This window comes from Mustela putorius, unplaced genomic scaffold, assembly GCF_011764305.1.
Source record: "Mustela putorius furo isolate JIRA1106 unplaced genomic scaffold, ASM1176430v1.1 tig00003836_pilon_pilon_pilon, whole genome shotgun sequence".
NCBI classification, from domain to species: domain Eukaryota; kingdom Metazoa; phylum Chordata; class Mammalia; order Carnivora; family Mustelidae; genus Mustela; species Mustela putorius.
The window spans coordinates 27079409-27100830 of record NW_025421989.1 but is presented as its reverse complement, the minus strand read 5'-3'; the positions used below and the strand labels follow the sequence as shown (position 1 = coordinate 27100830).

General features: G+C 37.9%; 1 protein-coding gene across 3 annotated transcripts in view; it reads left to right on the top strand.

Moving 5' to 3' along the window:
• The window catches only part of DMD (dystrophin), a 2119021-nt gene that overhangs the window by 1391413 nt on the left and 706186 nt on the right, over window positions 1-21422 (top strand). For all 3 annotated transcript variants that reach the window (XM_045089435.1, XM_045089434.1, XM_045089436.1), the window contains exons 49-50: window positions 4840-4941; window positions 15753-15861. In XM_045089435.1, the coding sequence (XP_044945370.1) occupies window positions 4840-4941; window positions 15753-15861 (211 nt within the window). The remainder of the gene's footprint in view (window positions 1-4839; window positions 4942-15752; window positions 15862-21422) is intronic.

The window sequence follows — 21422 nt, the reverse complement described above, 5'->3', positions numbered from 1 at the left end:
CAATTGTAGCATTCACCAACATCTTGGAATTCCCATGTTTCAAATATACGCTTTTTTACATTTCACTTTCTCTGAAATTGAGGTGTATTTCATAATGGTGTCTACAAAATCTGATTTTTTAACTTTCTTAGTTCATAAAATGATAGTGGTTCTTAGAATCCATGATATCTTAGAGCTCATAAAAAAAATTGTTTATTGTGGGGATTGACAAAATAGCCAAATGGCAGGAAATACTCTATAAAACACCAAGGTAATGGTCTTTAAGTTTACTAAGGAAAATGTTGTCATTTTTATCTTGAATTTCTTTTTCTTTTCAATAGCCACATACTTATCTCATTCACACCAGCTTATTTGAATGAAAAACCATGCATTAGTAGTAAATCTTTTATCTGTCCATTCATATATATTCATTTTAAAACTTCAATTCAAATACAAAGTATGATTCAATCAAAACCCTTTTGTGAGGTCTCCACTAAGGTTCTGAGGGTAGTGGAAGAGATCCTTCTTTCCTGGTTCTTGCCTCCTACTCCTGTACCATTTCTTCCCTTTTCCCCGCATGGGATCACCATGCTGCCTCCAGCTCCTGTCTTTGCAAATCCCAGATTTCCCCTTGCAGTACCTAATACCATCTTTTCCTTTTGTCAGCCTGGTGCATAAGCTCTCTGTGTTCCAAGCCTTCACTCAAGCCTTTCTTCAGCTGTGAAGCTGACCCCCACCCTCTTGTTGTCCCTCAAACACAGAACTCACCAGTTCTTTCTCTACGCCCCACTGTACATTGTATTTTCCTGGCTGTTCTGCCTATTCCCTTGTAAGTTTAATATATGATCATTTGTCTTTATCCCTTACAAAGGACTGTGTTATGCCCTGTAGTATTCACAGTTGCCAGCCAAAACTTTAAAATATAGTAAATACTCATTCCATGTTTGTCAAATGAACAAAGAATGAGTGAATATTGGAACATATGTGAGAAGCTGTTTATAGCCTCCTTATATGGTGATACATAGCACACCATATATACCTATTATTCATGTGTTATGAGGCTAGCAATAGGTAAAATGAATGGAGAAACCATTAAAAATTTTAAAAAAGTAAAACAGGGCAAAATATCTCTCTGTTACACTTTCCTTAGGGCAACTTTCTAGTTAAAAAAAAAAAAAATGTGCATAATCAGCTTAAGATGAAATTAGAAATCCAACATTGACTATCAATTTTTAGCAAATGTAAGTGCGCATTAATTTGCATCAGAATTCCTGCTTTCCCCCTCACAGGTGTTGTCGAGTCTTTTTTCTTCAGTAACCTTTGATTTGTGACTCATCAGATCAAGAACTCCCCAATAAGAATAATACTGTTTCATAAGAAATAACTAAGACCAAAGTTGCTTAGAATGTCACTCCATTTGGAAAATATGTGAGAGCTAGCTTTTAAAATACACCATGATATTCTCCTAGTGATTATTAACGAAGGATTTCTCTCTGTTCTCTAATTGCTACAAAATATTTTCTTAAAATTATGCCTCCTGGTGAGCAGTCTTACACTGTAGGGGATATATTAAGAATAAGGCAGGGGCAAAAACCTAAATGGAAAGGTGCTTTTATTAGAGGTGAGGGTTTTTTGTTTTTGTTTTTGTTGTTGTTGAAATTCTATGAAGACTTTCTTGTCTGAATGTTCTTTGAATTCTAACACTTTCTACTTACAAAAACTGGCCACTATAATTAGCTGTGTTTCCATTTTAGTGTGACCTCCTTCACCTTATCTTAAATCATATAGAGATATAAGGCCATTTGTGAGATAAAAGGTTTACTCAAACCAATTCTCTGACTTGGATATCATCAGTTGGACAATCATAAACCCACAGAGAGACACCCTTGGTGCATTTTAAAGGCTACAGAAGAATTTATTCCTTTTCCATGGGAAGAGACGGGATTTTCCCTCACTTGCACCCTAAAAGGATATTACAGAATGTACTGGAATTAAAGAGGAAGAGAAAAAAATAGCATGGTATTGAGAGATACTAATGTCAATTTTAGAACATATACACACACAGTATACACAGCCAAGGGAGGGATATAATGGACATTTAGTAGCATACGTTTCCTGGTTACAATTTCAGTTCTGCCACTTGCAGACCATGTGGCTTTGGCAACTGACCTAATCTCCCTCAGTCTCAGCATCTGTAAAATTACGTAATACCCCCCTTTTCGTGGGAGTGTTAAGTATGAGGAAAAAAAATGTATGAAACACACACTGTTTGACACATCATAAACTGTTAACAACTCTGGTTTGTAAATATTGTTACAGCAGTTAATATCATTATAGCAGTTTCTTGACATTTTCAGCACAGCTAAGGATTGTAGCAGCCTTTTTTTTTTTTTTTTTTTTAACTTTTGTGTGGTCCCATGCTTTGGCTGGGGTTTTTTGCTCTGCTGTGCTTTTCAATTTCTCTGTGTCAAGCATTGCATGGAGAGATATCAACATTTTTTTAAATTTAGTTCACTTACATTTCCATTTTCTCAGGATGATCATCAGCTTCGTATAATGTATTTTTCTCACACTAAAGAAAAATACACTAAAGAGTATTTTAAGTGAACTTAATTGGATTTACTACACTTGACCCTTCAAGCAATAATATTTGACACTGAACAACTGACCTACCTTTTATCTACTAAATTCACACCACAGATAAATGCAGTGAGGTAAATTGTAGAATTTTATTTTCACAAATGGACTTTGTGAAGTGATTTAACAAAGGTACATGTAATTAGAGATCAGGTTCTCCAAAACATTGCCCAGAAATAACAACAAAGAATTTAGAGCAGAGCATGATTCTTTTGCCATTGTTCTGTTTCTGTGGGACTAAGGGTAAATCTCATCCAGGTACTTAAACTCTTCATTATTTCATTGAAGGACAATAAGAGATGACATTAGCGGTGATAGGAGGACATGCTAATAGGAAACATTTCTATAAAGGGAAATGATGTGACTTTGCAGTGCTCATTCATCAGAGGACTAAATCTGGGGCTAACCTGATGGCCTGAAGAGGGAATATCTTACCTTCTGCAAACCAGGGACATTTCACAAGGTGTGCCAACTTTTCCTCAGTTCATCTAGCAAGGACCTGCTTCAGATTTGGCTCTAAGTAGTATCTGAGCTGCCCTAATGTCAGCCTTGATGTTGTTCGTGTTTATTTGCCAATGAAAATTTCATGAACTAGAAAGCGTTTATTTCCTAAGGGAATTCCTTGTGATAAAAAAATGCAGTCTCCTAACTCTATGTGCCAGAGTCTTCTGAATAGTAGCATCAATGCTTTGTAATCTTCAGAACTATTTGGGATTGCAGAAGAGGGGTAAGGAGAGAAAGATGTTAGTGTTCATCATTTGGCTGCATACCTGAAATATCAGTAGAATTATTGACTATTTGTGACCATTTTTGGAAGGTATAGTATTTCTACTGGGTGTGCGTCTTAGAGTTTTCAAAGAAGAAATACCCAATTCTCACAAAGTCCATGCTGAATTTGAACTCGTTACCAGTTCCCAAGATTTTTTTTTAAATAACTTCTAGAATTTTTTATGGTTCAGAAAGCTCTCATAATATTAGGTCCTGTTTTCCTCCATAAATATTGTTCCTCAAGGTGGTGTGAGCCTCTACATGTTGCACGCATACCCATCAAGTCACAGGGCTAGTCTTACGTTATAGAGCTCCCCTTCCACTGGCATTTATTATTAAAAAAAAAAATGAAAGAAATAATCCCCTTCACGAGTGTGTGCTGAACACATATAAACTGTAAGCACCCTGTGTGCCCTATAAGTTATAGTAATTTGGGTTCAGAGGACTCCCTGCTCGGATGGGCTGAGAGAAAGATACAAACAGAGTATATAAAAGAAGCAGTGGCATGAAGACACGTGCACACAGCAGTGGTGGGAGGCTCCAGGCTAGGAGAGGGAGAAAGGGAGATACGGGTTAATCAGGAGTTGCTATCTGGGGAAGATTGCCCAGGCCTGACTGACGCTTGACATTGATTAATCAATATTCTATCCCAGTGTTTAACAAGTGTTCCATCCAAAAAGTCTTCTGTAATATTTAACTTCACTTCCTTCAGCTTCAATTTATGCACATTTCTTTTATTCTCTCCTCAAGTGAGCTAGACAGCAGCCAATAAGAGAGCACTTTATATTCATATCGAAAGAGGTTTTTGTTTGTTTGTTTGGTCATTCTTCAGTCTTCTGTAGACTAAGGGAAAACAAACATTTTTTTCTAAATAATTAAAGCATTCCTCAAAAGGCCTATTTAATTTGACTGCTTAATAATTAATAAGCCTTGACATGGTGCTTTAAGTGTTTACTCTTTGGAAAGAAACTTAATCTTAACAATCATGTGGGAAGAATTATTTGGTTTTATTTCAAAGCTAAATTTTGGATCCAAAGCCCAAAAGAATCCCGTTAAAATAAGAACTTTGTAAAATAAAATGAACATTAGGATTACTGGGATTATTGAAGCTAACAATAGCATTTATCCATATCAATCATATTCGTAAATCCTATTTCTCATTATTGCATTTGAGGTTTTTTTTTTTTTTTTGAAAAACAAAGTTAATATCTGACTTTCTATTTAATAGTATTAGAGTAGAATTCAAGGAGATTTGGGATAAATATTTTCAACTTCACTGTGTTCCACAATGGCCTCTATTTCTTTTCTCTGCACTAAAGCTACTTTTTTGTGCCCCGATATGCCATGCAGAAATTGATCCACAATACATGTGGAGTCTCCAAGGGTATATTTAAATTTAGTAATTTTATTGCTAACTGTGAAGTTAATCTGCACTGTATGTGTTCTTTTCCCCAGGAAATTGAAGTAGCAGTTCAAGGTAAACAGCCGGATGTGGAAAGGATTTTGTCTAAAGGGCAGCATTTGTACAAGGAAAAACCAGCCACTCAGCCAGTGAAGGTAATGAAGCAACCTCTAGCAATATCCATTACCTCATAATGGGTTATGCTTCCCCTGTTCTACATTTGCCATTGACGTGGTCTATTTATAATCAATGAAATAACTTGTAAAGAAATATTGTCCATACCGCAATAGCAGAGGCTGAGCTGTCTTTTTGATCAACATATCCTATTTATATATTGTGATCTTAAGGCTATTAACAAGTCATTGCATTAAAGGACTCATTTCTGTCCTGGTGTGCTGCCATCAATACAGAAAGTAGTCCTACCTTCAAGGTAGATTAAATTCTTTGAGGCTTTATTGCTTTGCTTGCCAGCCTTGATGCTTTTCATATTGTTTGGCTTAATTCAAATCAAGCTACTGCATCATACTGTCTGTCTCCAACAGCTGTAAAGAATCACAATATGGTCTGTGACCTTTCTTTTCTTTGTGACACTCTTCTTATGAAAGAGGAAAATCGGCATTCAGGCTTTAGTACTTTATTGGGTCAAGAATTTTTACTGATATGTCATATAATTCCTACTCTCTTTGGTAAAAAGCTGGTCTGGGAGAAAGCTTTCTCCTTCTTTCCTTTCCTTGCATACATTTTGAAGTCTGGGATACATTTATTCACAGACTATGACATGAGGAGAGAAATGGAGAGCCAGCTCAGTTTTCGAAAAATAGCTAATCAATGGCTTCCATTTGCAAATGAGAGTCCGGTGATAAATAGATGTTAGGTATAGGTTACCTTATTTTCTCTACCTGATCAAAATCATAATGGGTTCCATTATGATGGAGATTCCTGAGAGCCAGGAATGGTGGCTGTTTATTGATCAGTCCTGGTTTCTCTAGGTAACGTTACAGGCTGAGATTTAGTGAGCCTCGCCCTCATGTTTAAAACTGCTCTAAAACAATGCAGGTCAATAACCTCATTATATAGAACTAGTTTGTCCTTGCAAACAACATTATCATGACTTAGACTCTGTCTCTAAGGTCACTGCTGAAGCTTGGCCCAAGCTTCATTTCTAGAAAATTGTTTGTTTTTCTTAGAGTTTATAAGGGGCCTTTCCTTAGGTAAAGGTTTAGTCTAAACATATGCTGTCCAAACACCAGATGCTAAAAGGCACAGATTTATGTGTAGAAACTGATAGACACTTATTCAAGAATAATTTGCCATCCCTAATATCCATCATCATCATCACCATCATAATAATAATTTGCAAACCGTTTCAAGCCTGGTATGATAATTTTCATGGAGCAACACTGTGTTCAGTGTTTAGATTGGGGAGCTGGTGAAAGTCCTGAAAGCAGCAAACTTCAGGGTTTCTGCTGATGCTCCAAAGAAAGTCGGTCCCAAAGCGGACACTTCCCTTGGTTAACAGAGTGATGCTGGTAGTAAGCAATAAAACAAACAAATGGACTATTCTGGAGGTCTACTGTGTCTACTCTTGTTTGCTTCTCAAAGCGTTGGTACAGAGTTTGGCACAATTGTTACAGATTAGAGATACGCACTGAAATTGTCTTTCACTTCTTTGCCTTTGTTCAAAAATAACAGAGGGAAAATTCTTAATTGAAAGTCAAGGAGATTTTTGTCTTCATTGTATGTAAACAATCCAAGAAGTTGATGCTAACTTATCATACCTCCCACTCAAGCCTTCAACTTCTGGGCCACTTGGAGATCAGAACCATCTGAGTGAGCATTATCTACTTTCTGCCTTCCTATTAGTGATATGAAAGGGGAATTAGCTTTCTGAAATAAAAGGAAGAGCAAGGAGGTGCAAACTTCCCTTCTCATCTGAATGAGCACTCTCTTTCCTTCTGGTCTCTCTCTCTCTACTTCCACATTTCCTTTTAAGTCAGCTCATTTGGGAGAAGTAGAACTTAAATGAAAACTCATTCCTGTTCTACCGTTTATCCCTTGGATTTGGAGGAGAATCAACATATCAAGTTGATAGAGGCAGAAGGCAAGATTGTCTTGGGAGAGTGGGGGTGTAGAGAAATAGTTGATTCACATGCAACACTTCAGATGGACTTTGTCCTTGGAAACACCTGAAGATGTGATGGGATTTGTGGGAGCCTGAAACACTAGAGGCTCAGTAAACACCTCATAGTTCAGAATACAGAACCCAGCACAGAAAGGCGACAAGCCTGTCGGGACTGTATAAATCTCTGCATGGATCAAAACCCTCTTTTCCCAGGTCAAGGGATGATTTTTCAGAAGGGTGATCTATTGCTCTGAAAATACATAAATAAAGCCCCTTTGAATTTTCATTTCATATATCCAAATTTAAAAATTATGCTACTCCTACTACATTTTCTCCTTAACTTCCAGATTTCTCACCCCTTCATAGATGGGGAAGGAGGGTCTGAGTAGCCTGCAGCATATTTTCAGGAAAAAGTTTGGAAATGATAAGTTATGAAGAAGAAAGTGATATTCTTAAAGAAAATGAAAACTCTTCATGATATATACATATATATGTACATATACATATATACACACACACATACAAATAAGATCTAGTATTTATTTTTTTAAAGATTTAATTTATTTATTTGACAGACAGAGATCACAAGTAGGCAGAGAGGCAGGCAGAGAGAGACAGGGGAAAGCAGGCTCCCCGTTGAGCAGAGAGCCCGATGTGGGGCTTGATCCCGGAACCCTGAGATCACGACCTGAGCTGAAGGCAGAGGCTTGACCCACTGAGCCACCAGGTGCCCCAAGATCTAGTGTTTAAATGGATAATTCATATGTCCTGCACTTATAGACATTCTAATTGAGGATGTAGCAGAGCATGAGTCTGTTTCTTAAGAAACTGACAGTTGGCGTGTCCACATGTTGCCTCAGACAGCCTGTCTGTCCGGCTCTGATGTTCCCCTCCCAGACTGAGTTCTCTTTTGAGAACTCCCAGGCTGCATCCCTTTTGGGTTGTTTTTTTTTTCCCCTTTTCCTTAGCTTCATCAACTTCTCTTGGATTTCTTTGATGTTCACAGATAGTAAATTTTTAGTTTCCTTTTTTGTCATCCCCGACTAACCCACTTCTTCCTTATTTTCTTTGAGAATTCCCCGTTTAAGCTCAAATATATTGTTAGAGACGATTCTACTAATGACACAAATATAGCACTCGATCTCTGATGCAAAATTTTAGAATAATGTGACTGAAGAAATACGCATTCTTTTTTTAAAAAAATATTTTATTTATTTATTTGACAGAGAGAGATCACAAGTAGGCAGAGAGGCAGGCAGAGAGAGATGGGGGAAGCTGGCATCTTGCTGAGCAGAGAGCCTGATGCAGGACTCGATCCCAGGACCCTGAGATCATGACCTGAACTGAAGGCAGAGGCTTAACCCACTGAGCCACTCAGGTGCCCCCAGAAATACGCATTCTTTTTTTTTTTAATTTATTTTTTTACTTATTTTCAGCATAACAGTATTCATTATCTTTGCACCACACCCAGTGCTCCATGCAATCCATGCCCTCTATAATACCCACCACCTGGTACCCCAACCTCTCACCCCTCTCCCGCCACTTCAAAGCCCTCAAATTGTTTTTCAGAGTCCATAGTCTCTCATGGTTCACCTCCCCTTCCAATTTCCCCCAATTCCCTTCTCCTCTCTAACTCCCCATGTCCTCCATGCTATTTGTTATGCTCCACAAATAAGTGAAACCATATGATAATTGACTCTCTCTGCTTGACTTATTTCCCTCAGCATAATCTCTTCCAGTCCCGTCCATGTTGCTACAAAAGTTGGGTATTCGTCCTTTCTGATGGAGGCATAATACTCCATAGTGTATATGGACCACATCTTCCTTATCCATTCGTCTGTTGAAGGGCATCTTGGTTCTTATTTTGCTTTCTATCTCCTTTTACTCTCTCCCCGCTACACATGCACACACATACATATACACATGCAGTTTTATTTCATTTGATTTGTATAAGGTTCCTTCATCTTTAGAAACTGAAGATGGGTTAGATAAAGTAGATAAATTGTTAACAATTTTGCTTAAGTTATCCCTTTGGTAATAATATTTTATGATAATGCTGCTGATGGAATCTTTTCTAATACATTCCACTTTCTACAGAGTAATTTTGCAGTTTAAAAGCAGCAATAACATCAGCCATCAGTAACAACAATATTGACAACCACCAAAAAAAAAAAAAAAGGCAGTTGTTATTTTGTTCTTAAGGTCTTTTTTTTAAACTCTCTTTTGAACTAAAGCAGTTAGAAGACAGTTTCTTCTATTGATACTTATTCCTTAACTCAACTTTTGACATTACTCTTTCTATTAAAATGTTTTCCATGTGTGTATGTATTTTATACTTACATCACCTTCTGTGTATCAGAAGTGAGAGCACTAAAGATTTTTAAAATGTCTTGGTGACTTGCTGAAGTGATGAGATGAAACCAGCTGGCTTGCTTTGCTACCATTTTAGATTATAAAAACAAAATCTGGCTACCAAGAATCTAATGATATATGTTACTAACATTCTTGAATTCTTTTTAAATGTAACAAAAAAACGTAAGGTGTTTGGGGCTTTCTGGATTTGGTCATAGTGTTCCACCCCAACGTTTAACACAAAATAATTGCTGTAGACAAATGGTCAAGAGGGTAATTATAATCTTCCAGGCATCATCTCCTCAAATAGTAGCTGCAGAATGACAGCGTCATTAGTCATTTTCAATTAAAGTCAATCACAACCAGGGAAGTTTCATTTTCCCAGATGTTTTTTTGTTAATTAACTAGATTAAGCTTGTTTTTTCCCCAACAAGTTTGTTCTACTGCTAATATCAACATCAAACATTTTTAAGAACTTCCTTAGGGTTTATTTGTTTGCCTGATTATTTTTAATACATTACTCACAACACAATTAGAAGAAAAACCTGAAGATTTTTAGATGGTATAGCAGGTTGAGTGGTATCTAATTGGTCAAAATCTTGCCTAATGAAATATTATACTTTACAACAATATTTGGCTTTTATACATATTCTGTCAGGCACATGATCTAGTTTATCTGGTGTAACTTTTCTATAACATCAAAAATCAATAGGGCGATAACAGTCATATGTTGATCCCCCTAAAATGAATAGAGCCATTTTGACTCATGCATTTGGTGAATACAATTTCCATGTCAGTGCTTATAGAAAGAGTGAGGAGAAAAATTACCAAAAGAAAGTAACAATATTAGAAAGATTGTATAATTTATTGATAGAAGAGTAGCAGCATTTCATTTTTTAAATATGTAAGTTAGGTTTACAACTGAGGAAAAGTCTTTGACTGTGAGAGGCTGAATAAATAATAATTATATATGCTTGAAAATAAGGAGAGTCCCACTTTCCCCTAGGGAAAACAAGATTTATAATAGATTTTTGAGCAATTTATGAACACTTAAAAAGGAGGATGAGATTGCAAATGTCGAATTTACCTAATATCTTAATTGAGCAGCATTCCCATAATTTAAATCTCATTTTACAGAATAACTCACTTATTAGAAATACTGCTTTCTCTGTATTATATTTTATAAAACAGTTTCACTCACACTCTTCATATGTATATTCCAGAATTCTAGAGCTCACCATCTTCCTTCTAAGCTATTTATGAAATGGATGGCACTGTTTGAATCCCTGTATGATACCATTTAGGTGTCCATCCAAAGAGTACTATGAACATACCTATAGTCAAATAGTTAGGATTTTTAGCTTACCACAGCAAGGGAGAAATCTCTCCAGGGAGACTCCGGGACATCTCAGTAAGAGGGGGTTAGAAAGAGTTGCTTCTGGGATTTGGTTGGCTAGAGGATTCTAAAGAGGGATTAGGGAAATGGAAGCCATTTGGATTAGATGCTATGAACAGAGTCAATGTGGTGATTGGGTACCTTTAATAATAATTTCTATCTAGAAGGTGAGGGAATTGAAGCAGGGCAGACCTGTCACTGTTGAAGAAGTAGCAGTGCTTTATATTAGTCCTTCTTGTGGTGGCAGAGTGGCCTCATCTCTGCACTGTTGAAACATGGCCCTGGGGTGGCGTCGTCTGTGTGTAGTTTATTTTCTGTGACTGTTCTTTATGTTCAATCAGGGCCATCACACCTAGCAAACTGCCATTTACCAGAAGGGCCATTTTTTACTTCCTCAGTGTTATCGCTGGAATTTTTATCCCCATGCTCACTGTGCATTCAAAAGATGTTAGGAGAGAGAATCTTTTCATTTTTCTTAGACATGTATTTTTTTTAATCTCTCCATCAGAGTCCTTATTATTTTGCTTTCTTAAACTGTCTTTAAAAGATTTGTTTACAATGGTCTTCACCACTGGTAAGTGTGAGGTTATACCCCAGGAATAATTGCTAATGGTTTACCAACTTCCTTCACCTTTTAAAAAATTATTATTAACCAATTCTGTTAGGTGACTTCTATAAGCATCCCAGATTTCCATCTCTTGAGGTTACTGCAAGCTACTATGCAGCTTCTTTTGTTCGCAATAATAACAAATGAGACAGAAAAGACATCAAGGGGGCTCTGACAATATGAATGGACTCTTTTCTGAGGAAATACTTGGAAGGAAAGTCTCAATTAAGGCTTACTCAGTAGCTCCTGCTGGAACTGGGCAAGATCATTTAGAGATTTGAATTTCACTCCTGGCCCTCAGTTCTGTTAATTGCATTTATAAAGACAGACATAGAGACATAGATATCTCAGTTACAACATTCACATGCATGTCTGTGTACATAGCGCTGTGGGTGGATTCAGTTATTTATTTTGCCGATGTTAATTTCTTGCCAGATATTGACATAGGAGAAACATGTAAAAAAGCCCAAACTCACTGTATTCCATTTTAAATGAAAAAAGGAAAGCTATACTCAGAAATCATTTTTCTTATGATTAATTTCTGCTCTTGGTGAAGAATAAATTTCACACTGTTTGAGATAATTGTCTTAATATTAAATGATTATATCCAAGCAGCTTATATACCATGGAACATAATGCTCAGCTCCAAAGCTCCCCTCTAATGAAACTCAGTTTACCATTTTTTAAAAATTGCTCTCCAAGTTTCTCCTTCTGGGTAAAATAAGAATTCCCTGTGATTGTCGATTTTTGAGGGGCTCTTGTGGGGAAAGTCCGGGGTCTACAATTTACTTAGCATATTCAAAATTTTCAAATTCTGGAAATCTAATCCAAGAATAGGACTTGTTCATTATTATCCCACTCATTTCATATTTAAAGATTTTGAAAGTTAGTCATGTTTTTCATTCCCTTATATCCAGTTAAAGGGTGTTAACACGATAAAGAAATCATTACCTTCTATAGATTTGTATTGAGCCCTGCTTCAAGTTCATTATGTGAGGAACGCGGCATGAGTTGCTGCAGCCAAACATGTTTTCCTACCTAAAAGGAGTTGATGGCCTAATAGCAAAGACAGCAGTGTAGAAAATTTGGGCACTTGCCAGAGTTCCAAAAAGCCAAACCAAACCAAACCAACAAATAAAGCTTCCATAATATATACATCATCGAGTTCAACTTTGAAGTATGTGTGAAACTTGGAGAAGTTGTTAGAATGTTTTTGTTACCAGCTGAATCAAAATTTATTGCTAATCATTACGAAAGTTGGGGGAATATACAATTCTGAGCTTACTGCATTTTTAACACTGAACAGTGTCCTCAGATGTTTGTGGTACATCAGGACACTCCTTCATTTTTCTAAATTTCTGCATTTGAAATTATAGTAGCACATTTACCCATCTGAAAAGAAAAGTGGGCAAGATAACATTTGAATAAGTGAATGGACTGTTCCAAATGTATATATTAATAAAAGGGAACTGAATATATAAACATGTTGTTTTTAGGATAACCAAAACCTTGTCCTTCATGCATTGAAATATTTTTATTTTAATGTTTTAATGAAAATTTTTATTGACCATCTTGCGCTTTGGTTCATTAAGTAGTGCATAATAACTAACCAACAATTTTATAGTACTTTGCAGTTCACACAGTTCTTTTCTCATAAAATATCTCATTTAGTTTCTCCAACAAAACTATGAGTTAGGTGGTGGTGTTATATCCACGTTTCAAGGATGATAAATCTGATTGACCTGTCTGATTTGTCACTGATGACATAAGTTGTAGCCATGAGTTAAGACAGAAATCTGGGACTTCTAATTCTAAAACACAATGGAATTGAAGCTTTTCTTTATTTTTAGAGGTGTCGTTATAAATATCATATACCGTTCTGTTTTATTATACATTGATACACATGGAATATGAAGTTTAATACAGATCACTGTTTATTCAGTTGAGAGCCAGATGAAGTAGTTGATTTTGCTTTTAGAAGCCAGATTGTAAGATAAATACATATCTTTAAATATTAGAAGCAAACTCAATGCAGTGAGATGTTTACACTGTGAGAAGAAAGTTGAACCTAAGGCAACTGTAGGAACAGAAAGCTCCCATCTCTCCTTCGCCCCTCTGGAGCCATATGCTCATTGAGTAAAAGAGTAGGCAGATCCCAGCAATATTGAAATCAATCTTTAATCTCTCAATCAAGATTGAAATCAATATTTCATCTTTCTCTCAGCACATGTAGGTGACTTCCTATAATTCAAATGATGTATGATGAGACCTCAACATATGTTGCCCTGTTACCCTTCCACAAATGACCAAGACCTCTACATTTTCTCAATATCTGCTTTTAGGTTTATTATCTCCTCCCTGTTATCTGTTGCTACTTTTTGGTATCAGCATAGTTATTCTTAATATTCTATCCTTATGAAGTCACTGCAACTTTGCAAGGGAATCAGGAGACAAAATCTGTATTAATTCATTAGCTTTTTATAATATTTAATTCTCAGCATTTAACTCTGAGGTCAGAATGGAAAAATATCTTCCACATGACATGACATTCAGTGGTAGTATTCTTCATCGATCAGAGGTGTTGTTTGTTTCCTTTTGGAGTCAGGGCTTATGTTTCAGTAATAAAGAGCTATATTCACTGATATGATAATAAATGTTTCACAACATGCACTGTGGACTAAAAAAAATTAAAAGCTCTGGTTTGCTGTCATGTCAGACCCAATAGACATGAGGAACCTCAAGAGCATAGATGATATAAATTAGGAAGTGATGAATTTTTAGTATTTGTTTTAGGACTTATTCCCTTGGCAGCTTTTCTTAATTAGAATTTCTTAAGAGAATTAAATGCTACAGAAAATGACTGAAAGGCCTATTTTCTTATTTCTTTTAAGGATGGTGCATATCTAGTCCATTGTTGATGCTTAGATAACTCATTAGGTATATTGATCACCTTAGGCTTTGGTTCTGGACAATCAGCCTCAGCTAGAAAATTGTTGGAAGTGCAAGCTCTTTGTTCCCACCCAAGATCTACTGAATCTAGAAATCTGGGCCTCAGACCTAGGTCTCAGTGGTTTCACATGGCCTTCAGGTGACTCTGTTGATCCCGAAGTATGAGAACTGCTGCTCCAGGGCATTAGGATTAATTCTCTCCTCCCTGCAGCCCCAATCCATTGAAAAGGTTTTCCCTAGGACCTTAGACTTCTTTGCTTCCAGTCTGCAGAAAAGGTAGAGAAGCCTCACACATTCTTTAAAAGCCTGATCCTAGACCCCATGTATATTATTTCTGTTCACATTCTACAGGCGATAAGTAACCATATGGCTAAACCACTGGTGTACTAGAGTCAACTCATATCTGCTCCTGAGGGTCTTCTGTCAAATTTTCAGGCAGTTTGTGAGCCACTTGACGTCTTGGTAAAGTAAAACTGTATATGGTGGGAGCATTGACACCACAGAAATTGGCAAACATGAAAATTAGGATTTTTTTATTTTGTTATTTTATTATTTATTTATTTATTTATTTTGTCAGAGTCAGTTGTTAAACACATACCAGCATGTTGCTGGTCACATATAGGCTTGATGACTTCATGGGGAGCCCTGCAGCTGAAATGACACTTCAGAAATGTCCTGCTCTGAGCAAAATGGGCTGAGACTTTATTTTTTATTTTTTTTAAGATTTTATTTATTTATTTGACAGAGAGAGAGATCACAAGTAAGCAGAGAGGCAGGCAGAGAGAGAGGAAGGGAATCAGGCTCCCTGCTGAGCAGAGAGCCCGATGCGGAACTTGATCCCAGGACCCTGAGATAATGACCTGAGCTGAAGGCAGCGGCTTAACCCACTGAGCCACCCAGGCGTCCTGGGCTGAGCCTTTATACCCTCACCTTAATTGGTCACGGAATGAGGGCTCCCTGAAGAGGGCACACTCTTGCCCAAGGCAGCTCTCTACAGCTGAGAGAGTCCCTGAAGGACCACTGCCATCTTTTCCATCATTTAGGACAATCATCCTTCCTTGAAGTGAACTCTGAGTGTCATATCCCTATGTGTACCCCAGCCTCTCCCTTTAAGAGGTTCTAATATAATTGACCTGGGGTGATTCAGGGCATTACAGTATTTTCTGATGTTCTCTGGATAATTCTTGTATGCAGTCACACTAGATACTCTTCAAAAGGGTGAAGGCAATTGCTGAGATGACAATGTTTTTTGTTTGCGTTTGTTTTCCATTCATTAAGGTTTACACTCTACTTCCTTTAAATGAAATTGTGCCTGGAGCAAGAGTCTGAATGCAGCAAACAATCAATAAATGTTTGTAGGGTGGTTGGCTTAAAATAACTGTAACACCTTTGAAAGGAAATCTACCTAGAACAATTAATTTAGAAGAAAAGTACAATAGAAATACAATAATGTATCCACAAAATGAGTTAATAACAACATGAATTAAGTTATCTTTAAGATGTTAATCAAATAAATAACATGTATCCTTTTCTATTAAAGAGAAAGTTGGAAGATCTGAGCTCTGATTGGAAGGCAGTGACCCACTTACTTCAAGAGCTGAGAGCAAAGCAGCCTGGCCCAGCTCCTGGACTGACCACTGTCGGAGCCCGTAAGTATACCGAATCATGTGCTCTCTGGCTGCAGCCATTTATTCAAAAACATGACAGTGAGGTGATCTCTGGACATAAGGGAAAATCTGCAATTATAAAAATAGGAATAAAGCTTTAGTGTTATTTACTGTGCAAAATGCCTTACAATTATGTTCCTTGGAAATGGGCTCTGATTCAGAATGCAGGATGACAAAAGTATATTGGGATATGTTCTCTAGACCTACATCTATGACAAAGAAGGGTACAAGGGAGTGGACAGTAGAAGAGGCTGAAGGGTCATTTGATTGTAATAGTGGTCTCAGCCACTTCCTCGGGAGCCTGAGATCTGGGCTGGCTCCAAAGGCTCTCTGGAAGGAAGGGCAATAAGAGGGATAGCCTTTGTATTCCTCCACCAGCCAGTCTTTGCCCATTTCAGGGCCACCTAGTGGAGTGAAAGGGAAACCTTGAGTTTTTCTGGGGCCAAAGGTAATCCCTAATAAGGAATACCAGTAACAGCCAATACTCCCAGCAGCAGGGATGGGTGTTGTTCATGAAGAGGGGATCAGGGTGAGGTACCTGAGTACCAACTAATGCTAGATTTGTGTGGATTCCATCTCTGTGTCTGTCTCAATGAATGCTCCATCATTTGGACAATATTCTTCCAATAGGCCGATACAAATTACTGAAACCACAGGAATGCACGTGGTCCTCCTGGTACACAAATCCCCCCTCCCCTTTGGAGAACAACTTTAAGAGCTCTTTCATGTTTGGTTCTAGAAAAAGAAAACGACACCATGACTACCACAAGCAGAACTGGGTTGGAATGTTTCTTCATTTAGCCCAAGCTTTGACTTTTGTTTTTCTTGATATTTTCAGTTTATTTTTCTTCACTTTTTATTCATTTGTTAATGGAAGGTATGCATAAAATCCTGTGGCAGTGTTCATGCTGTCTTTGGATCTCAGGGGAAAGAAGCCAGAAAACTTGGCTGTGCCAATTCTGTAATTAGAACTAAAAACATCGTGGGGGGTTGTTGTTTGGTTTTTTTGCCTTGTCTGTTTTTCAAAGATCAAATGATTTAAGTATTAAAGCGTGGTGACTTGTTCTTCAGGCAAAGTTGATTTGTATTTTGTATCAAGTAGAAATAAAGCACGCTGGCAGTATCATAACCATGGGAGCACACTCATAGTTCAATAGAAGGCATATATAGCATTTGGGTTAAAAGAGGTCATAGAATCTAGGGACAGTGTTTCTCATATGCCCCCTTGGGTTTCTGAGCACTCATCAGAGTTCCATTTCATGATATTGGAAACTTGAAAAAGATGTGCAAGCATTCTTGTTTTGCTTTTGTTTTGTTTTGTTTTGTTTTGTCAATCTGGGACACTAAAATTGCTATGTCAAGGTTTATATTCAAGTAATTATATCAGGTTTATTTATTTTTATGACCTATAATTTTTAGTTCCCTCAGTACATATGCATAGCTTGTTCCTATATAATCATTTATTGGCATTTGTTCTCTAGCTTTCTCTGTTATGTTCAGCCTCACTTTGTAACTCTTTAAAAAGATTGGGCTCCAATAATTTGTTTATAGTTTTGTTGAATTCTGAATGTTTCTGCTCCTACTTAAACCACTTTTCACATGGTAGGAAGCTTGTAAAGTGAGGGCACCAAAATCTATTAAATCTGTAAAGTAACTAAATGTAACAATAATGTTTGTAATGGAAAGTACATTCCAAATTCCAGTTTGAATTTACTAACAACATAGGTAATTTATTCACTTGATAAGTATTTATTGAGTAATTTTTATGTATTGGGCATCATACTAGGTGCTGAAAATAATAAATCAAATAATGTAGTCTCTCTGTTCATGAAACATGTGCTCTGACTGGGAGAGAAAAATAATGAGCTAACAAAGACAAAAGTAGATAAACTATGTCAATACTGCCAGGTATTCCAGAGTGTAGTCTATAGATTGACATCAGATGGGCACTTACTAGAAATGCAGAATCTCGGGCCCTACCCCAGACCCAATGAATCAGAATCTGCATTGTAATAGGCTTCCCAGGTGATTCAGTGTGCACACTGAAGTTTGAGAAATGCAGTTAAGGAGAACAGAAGACCAGGGTAGGAGAGAAAGGGAATGCAAATGAAGACATGATCACAGTTTGGTCAGAAAGCTTCACTACTAAGAACATTTGTGGACATCAGAAAGCTGATGAAAGTGAGGAGGTGAGCCATGCATTTATCTGGAGGAAACTATTCTAGTAGGCACAGAGAGAACAGCCCAAGCAAAGGCCTTGAAGTGGAGCAAGATGGGAGAATATCAAAAAAGACCAGTGATACCAGAGCAGAGGCGAGGGGACACGTGGCTAAAGCAGTGGTTAACAGCACCTTGCTCCACTCCTGCTCTACTTCCTTCTCCCCCACCTAAGAGCCCCACCTCCCCCTCCTCCCTCCACACTGCCACCAGTAGGCAGAGTCTGGGAATGCCCTCAAGCTCCAAGCCACAGGGGGAGCTGGTGGGGTTGGGATCAGAGCTGGAGAAGAACTGAGGGACAGAAATTTTCTCAAAAGCCGGGGCTTTTCTTCCCCTGTAGCAAACTGACACAAAGCTGGGATTAAAACAAAAATGTGAAATGCACAGTTGAATGAAAAGCATCAGTAAGGAGGCTGGTAGATCCAGAGTTGCTTTTATTCAAATAGAGCATTCTTTCTTTAGTGTGGTGGTTTAAACATCAGAATTAAGAATTATTTATATTATCTATGTTCCTGACTTACAGAAAGTTAATCAGGAATAAATACAATATAGAAAAGGAGAATCTATTTCGTAGACTGCTTGGTATATATGATTATTTTCTCATGGACTATGTTGTAACACAATATACTTTTAGAACTCATCATAGCAAGTTTTCTCCAGTGCACTTCTACAATGCAAAAAGCAATACAATATCGCTTTTCCATATATACCTTCATCCTCAAAATAATTGCAAAATACATAAACACACCGTTTTTATAAGGTGAGTATCCCAAAGCTTGGAGAGGAAAATAGCTAGATTAAGATCACACAGCTGGGAAGAAACAGAGCCAGGATTCCAATCCAAGTGTGTCAGACTCCAAAGCCTATGTTTTATTTTGTTTTGTTTTGCTGTGCCTTGCACTATCTCTCTGTCCAAGAAGCTAATGGAAATTCTAGATATGGAAGCAGCTAGCCAGTAGTTAATGTTATTTAACTCAATCTTGGATGTATGAGGAAAAGAAGTGAGATATGTTGCTGTGATTTTTCTACTTAAGGAGTAGAAAAAATCAATTTATTCTGTTTGAATTTCTTAGAACTATAGAACTCTGAATCTGGAATAGTCATTGAAATTTTAATCTGGCTGGATATTTTTATTTGTGGAAACTGAGGCCCTGAGGGCTTTTTGAAAAATAATAAACTAAGCTCCTGTATGGTTGCCTACTTAAATTATATAATATGATAAGGTGGTCCTGCCTGAGCCATATAAATTGTTTCAATTTATAAGATAAATAAGCATGCTGGAGAAAAAAAAAAAAAACTTTTTTAGAGTCACTGTTGCTTGGATACCTGAGTGTATCAGTTACCTATCTCTACATAAAAACACCACAAATGTAATGGCCTAATACAGGAGGTATTTACCTGCTCATGATTCTGTGGGCCTCCAGTTTGGGTTGTGATGAGCCGGATGGTGATACTTAAGGTCTTGCTAGGGGGTCGGTCATGTGCCTGCAGTTCTCTAGCCCCTCAACAGGAGCTAGAGGTTGGAAATAGACTCACTCAAATATCTGATATCCAGGGGCACCTGGACGGGTGGGGCGGGGGGGGGGGCTCAGTCGGTTAAGCATCTGTCTTCAGCTCAAGTCACAGTCCCAAGGTCCTGGGATTGAGCTCCCTGCTCAGTAGGGAGCCTACTTCTCCCTTTCCTTCTGCCCCTTCCCCCACTTGTGCTCTCTCTCTCAATGTCTGTCTCTCTCTTTCTCTTAAATAATAAATAAAATCTTTTAAAAAATTATCTGCTAGCCAGCTGTTCGCTGGAGAACCTTGGTTCTTCATGAGGCCTCTCCTCCTCCAGTAGGTTGGACTGGGCTTTCATTATATGGCATCCTCAGGACAGTATTAAAAGAGTAACAGTGGGAGCACCAAGATTTCTTGATACCTAGACTCTGAAATTCATACATCACTTCTGCTGCATTCTGTTGGCAGAGCAAGTTGTAAAGCCAGGCCAGACTTGGGGAGTGGAGAGATACACCATCTCTTGAAAGAAGAGCTGCAATGTTATTGCAAAGGGGCTGTATACATGGATGGGAGACATTACTTGGGTCCTCTTTTCACTCATTATTACATTGGGGAAAAGGGGGGAAAGCCAAGATAATTGCATTGGTCTGTATCATATTCATAGCCCTATATCAATGGTTCTTGAGCTTTACCTTCATGAAAACCACCCATTTCTCATTACAGCACACATTGTTAGGCTTCGATTCCAGAGTTACTGAGTCAGGAGATCTGGGGTGAGGCCTGAGAGGTTGCATCTCTCAAAAGTCCCCAGATGGTGCCACTGTTACTGGTTCTGGGACTGTGCTTTCAGAACTACTACCATGGGCCTGAGTGGTGTCAGTTCATCTGTGCACCTGTGTGCGGTGTGGAGTGGCATTTGACTGAGATCCAGTGCTGAGGATGCCAGAGGGAACTCCATGCTATTTCAGCACCACCACTTCTCTTCCTACCCCTCAAAACTCTGTAGCTTGAAAGTTCAGGAAGATGGACAGAGCACTAAGTCCAGGCAGTATTGGCCTAGCCAAGCAGCTCAGACATCAGGGAGGAGAATAGCCATGCTTATTCAAAGCTCCCTGAGAAACTCTAGGGAACATTTAGGTAGATAGGACTTTGTATGGGACTGAAGGACTGCATGGCAGATGGAGGCAAAAAGCCAGCAAATCTGGTTATAAATGTCAATGCGAATCCTTTCTTATCTGCAAGCTGCTGGGGCTGAGAATGTTCGCATTCCACAATACCCAATTTAGCAGTTTTGAAATAAATTGCATATAGAACATACTAATGTGAAGACTCCAAGTCAGGATATTGGAGTTCTTCAAGTGTCCCAGGATAATAAATGTGAAATGAATGACCATTGTATATATAGACACATAGGAATGCCCGTTAATAGAGGTTTCTAGTTGATTAAACACTGGTAAAACCCTCCCTTCCTGTAATTAATTTTGGAGAGAGCAAGTCTCAAGTATAATCACAAAAGTACTGCATTAGAGGTCAAGAAGCCTAAATTCTAATCTCACTTGTGCTACCAACTTTTTGTAAAGAGCCAGCTTTGGGGGTCATGTAATCAACTTTGTCATTATATATTCAAAGCAGCTATACCGCAGACAATACATAAATAAACAGACATGAGCATAGTCCATTAACACTTTATTTCCAGAAACCCAATGGAGGCACGTTGCTTGCTCTAATCCCCTCAGCACTAGTCCTCCCTATAAACCCCAAGGCTTCTAATTTCAAGTACCTGTGACTCTGCCCAGGCACTCTGTTCCACAGGAGAAGCTCACCCACTTGCA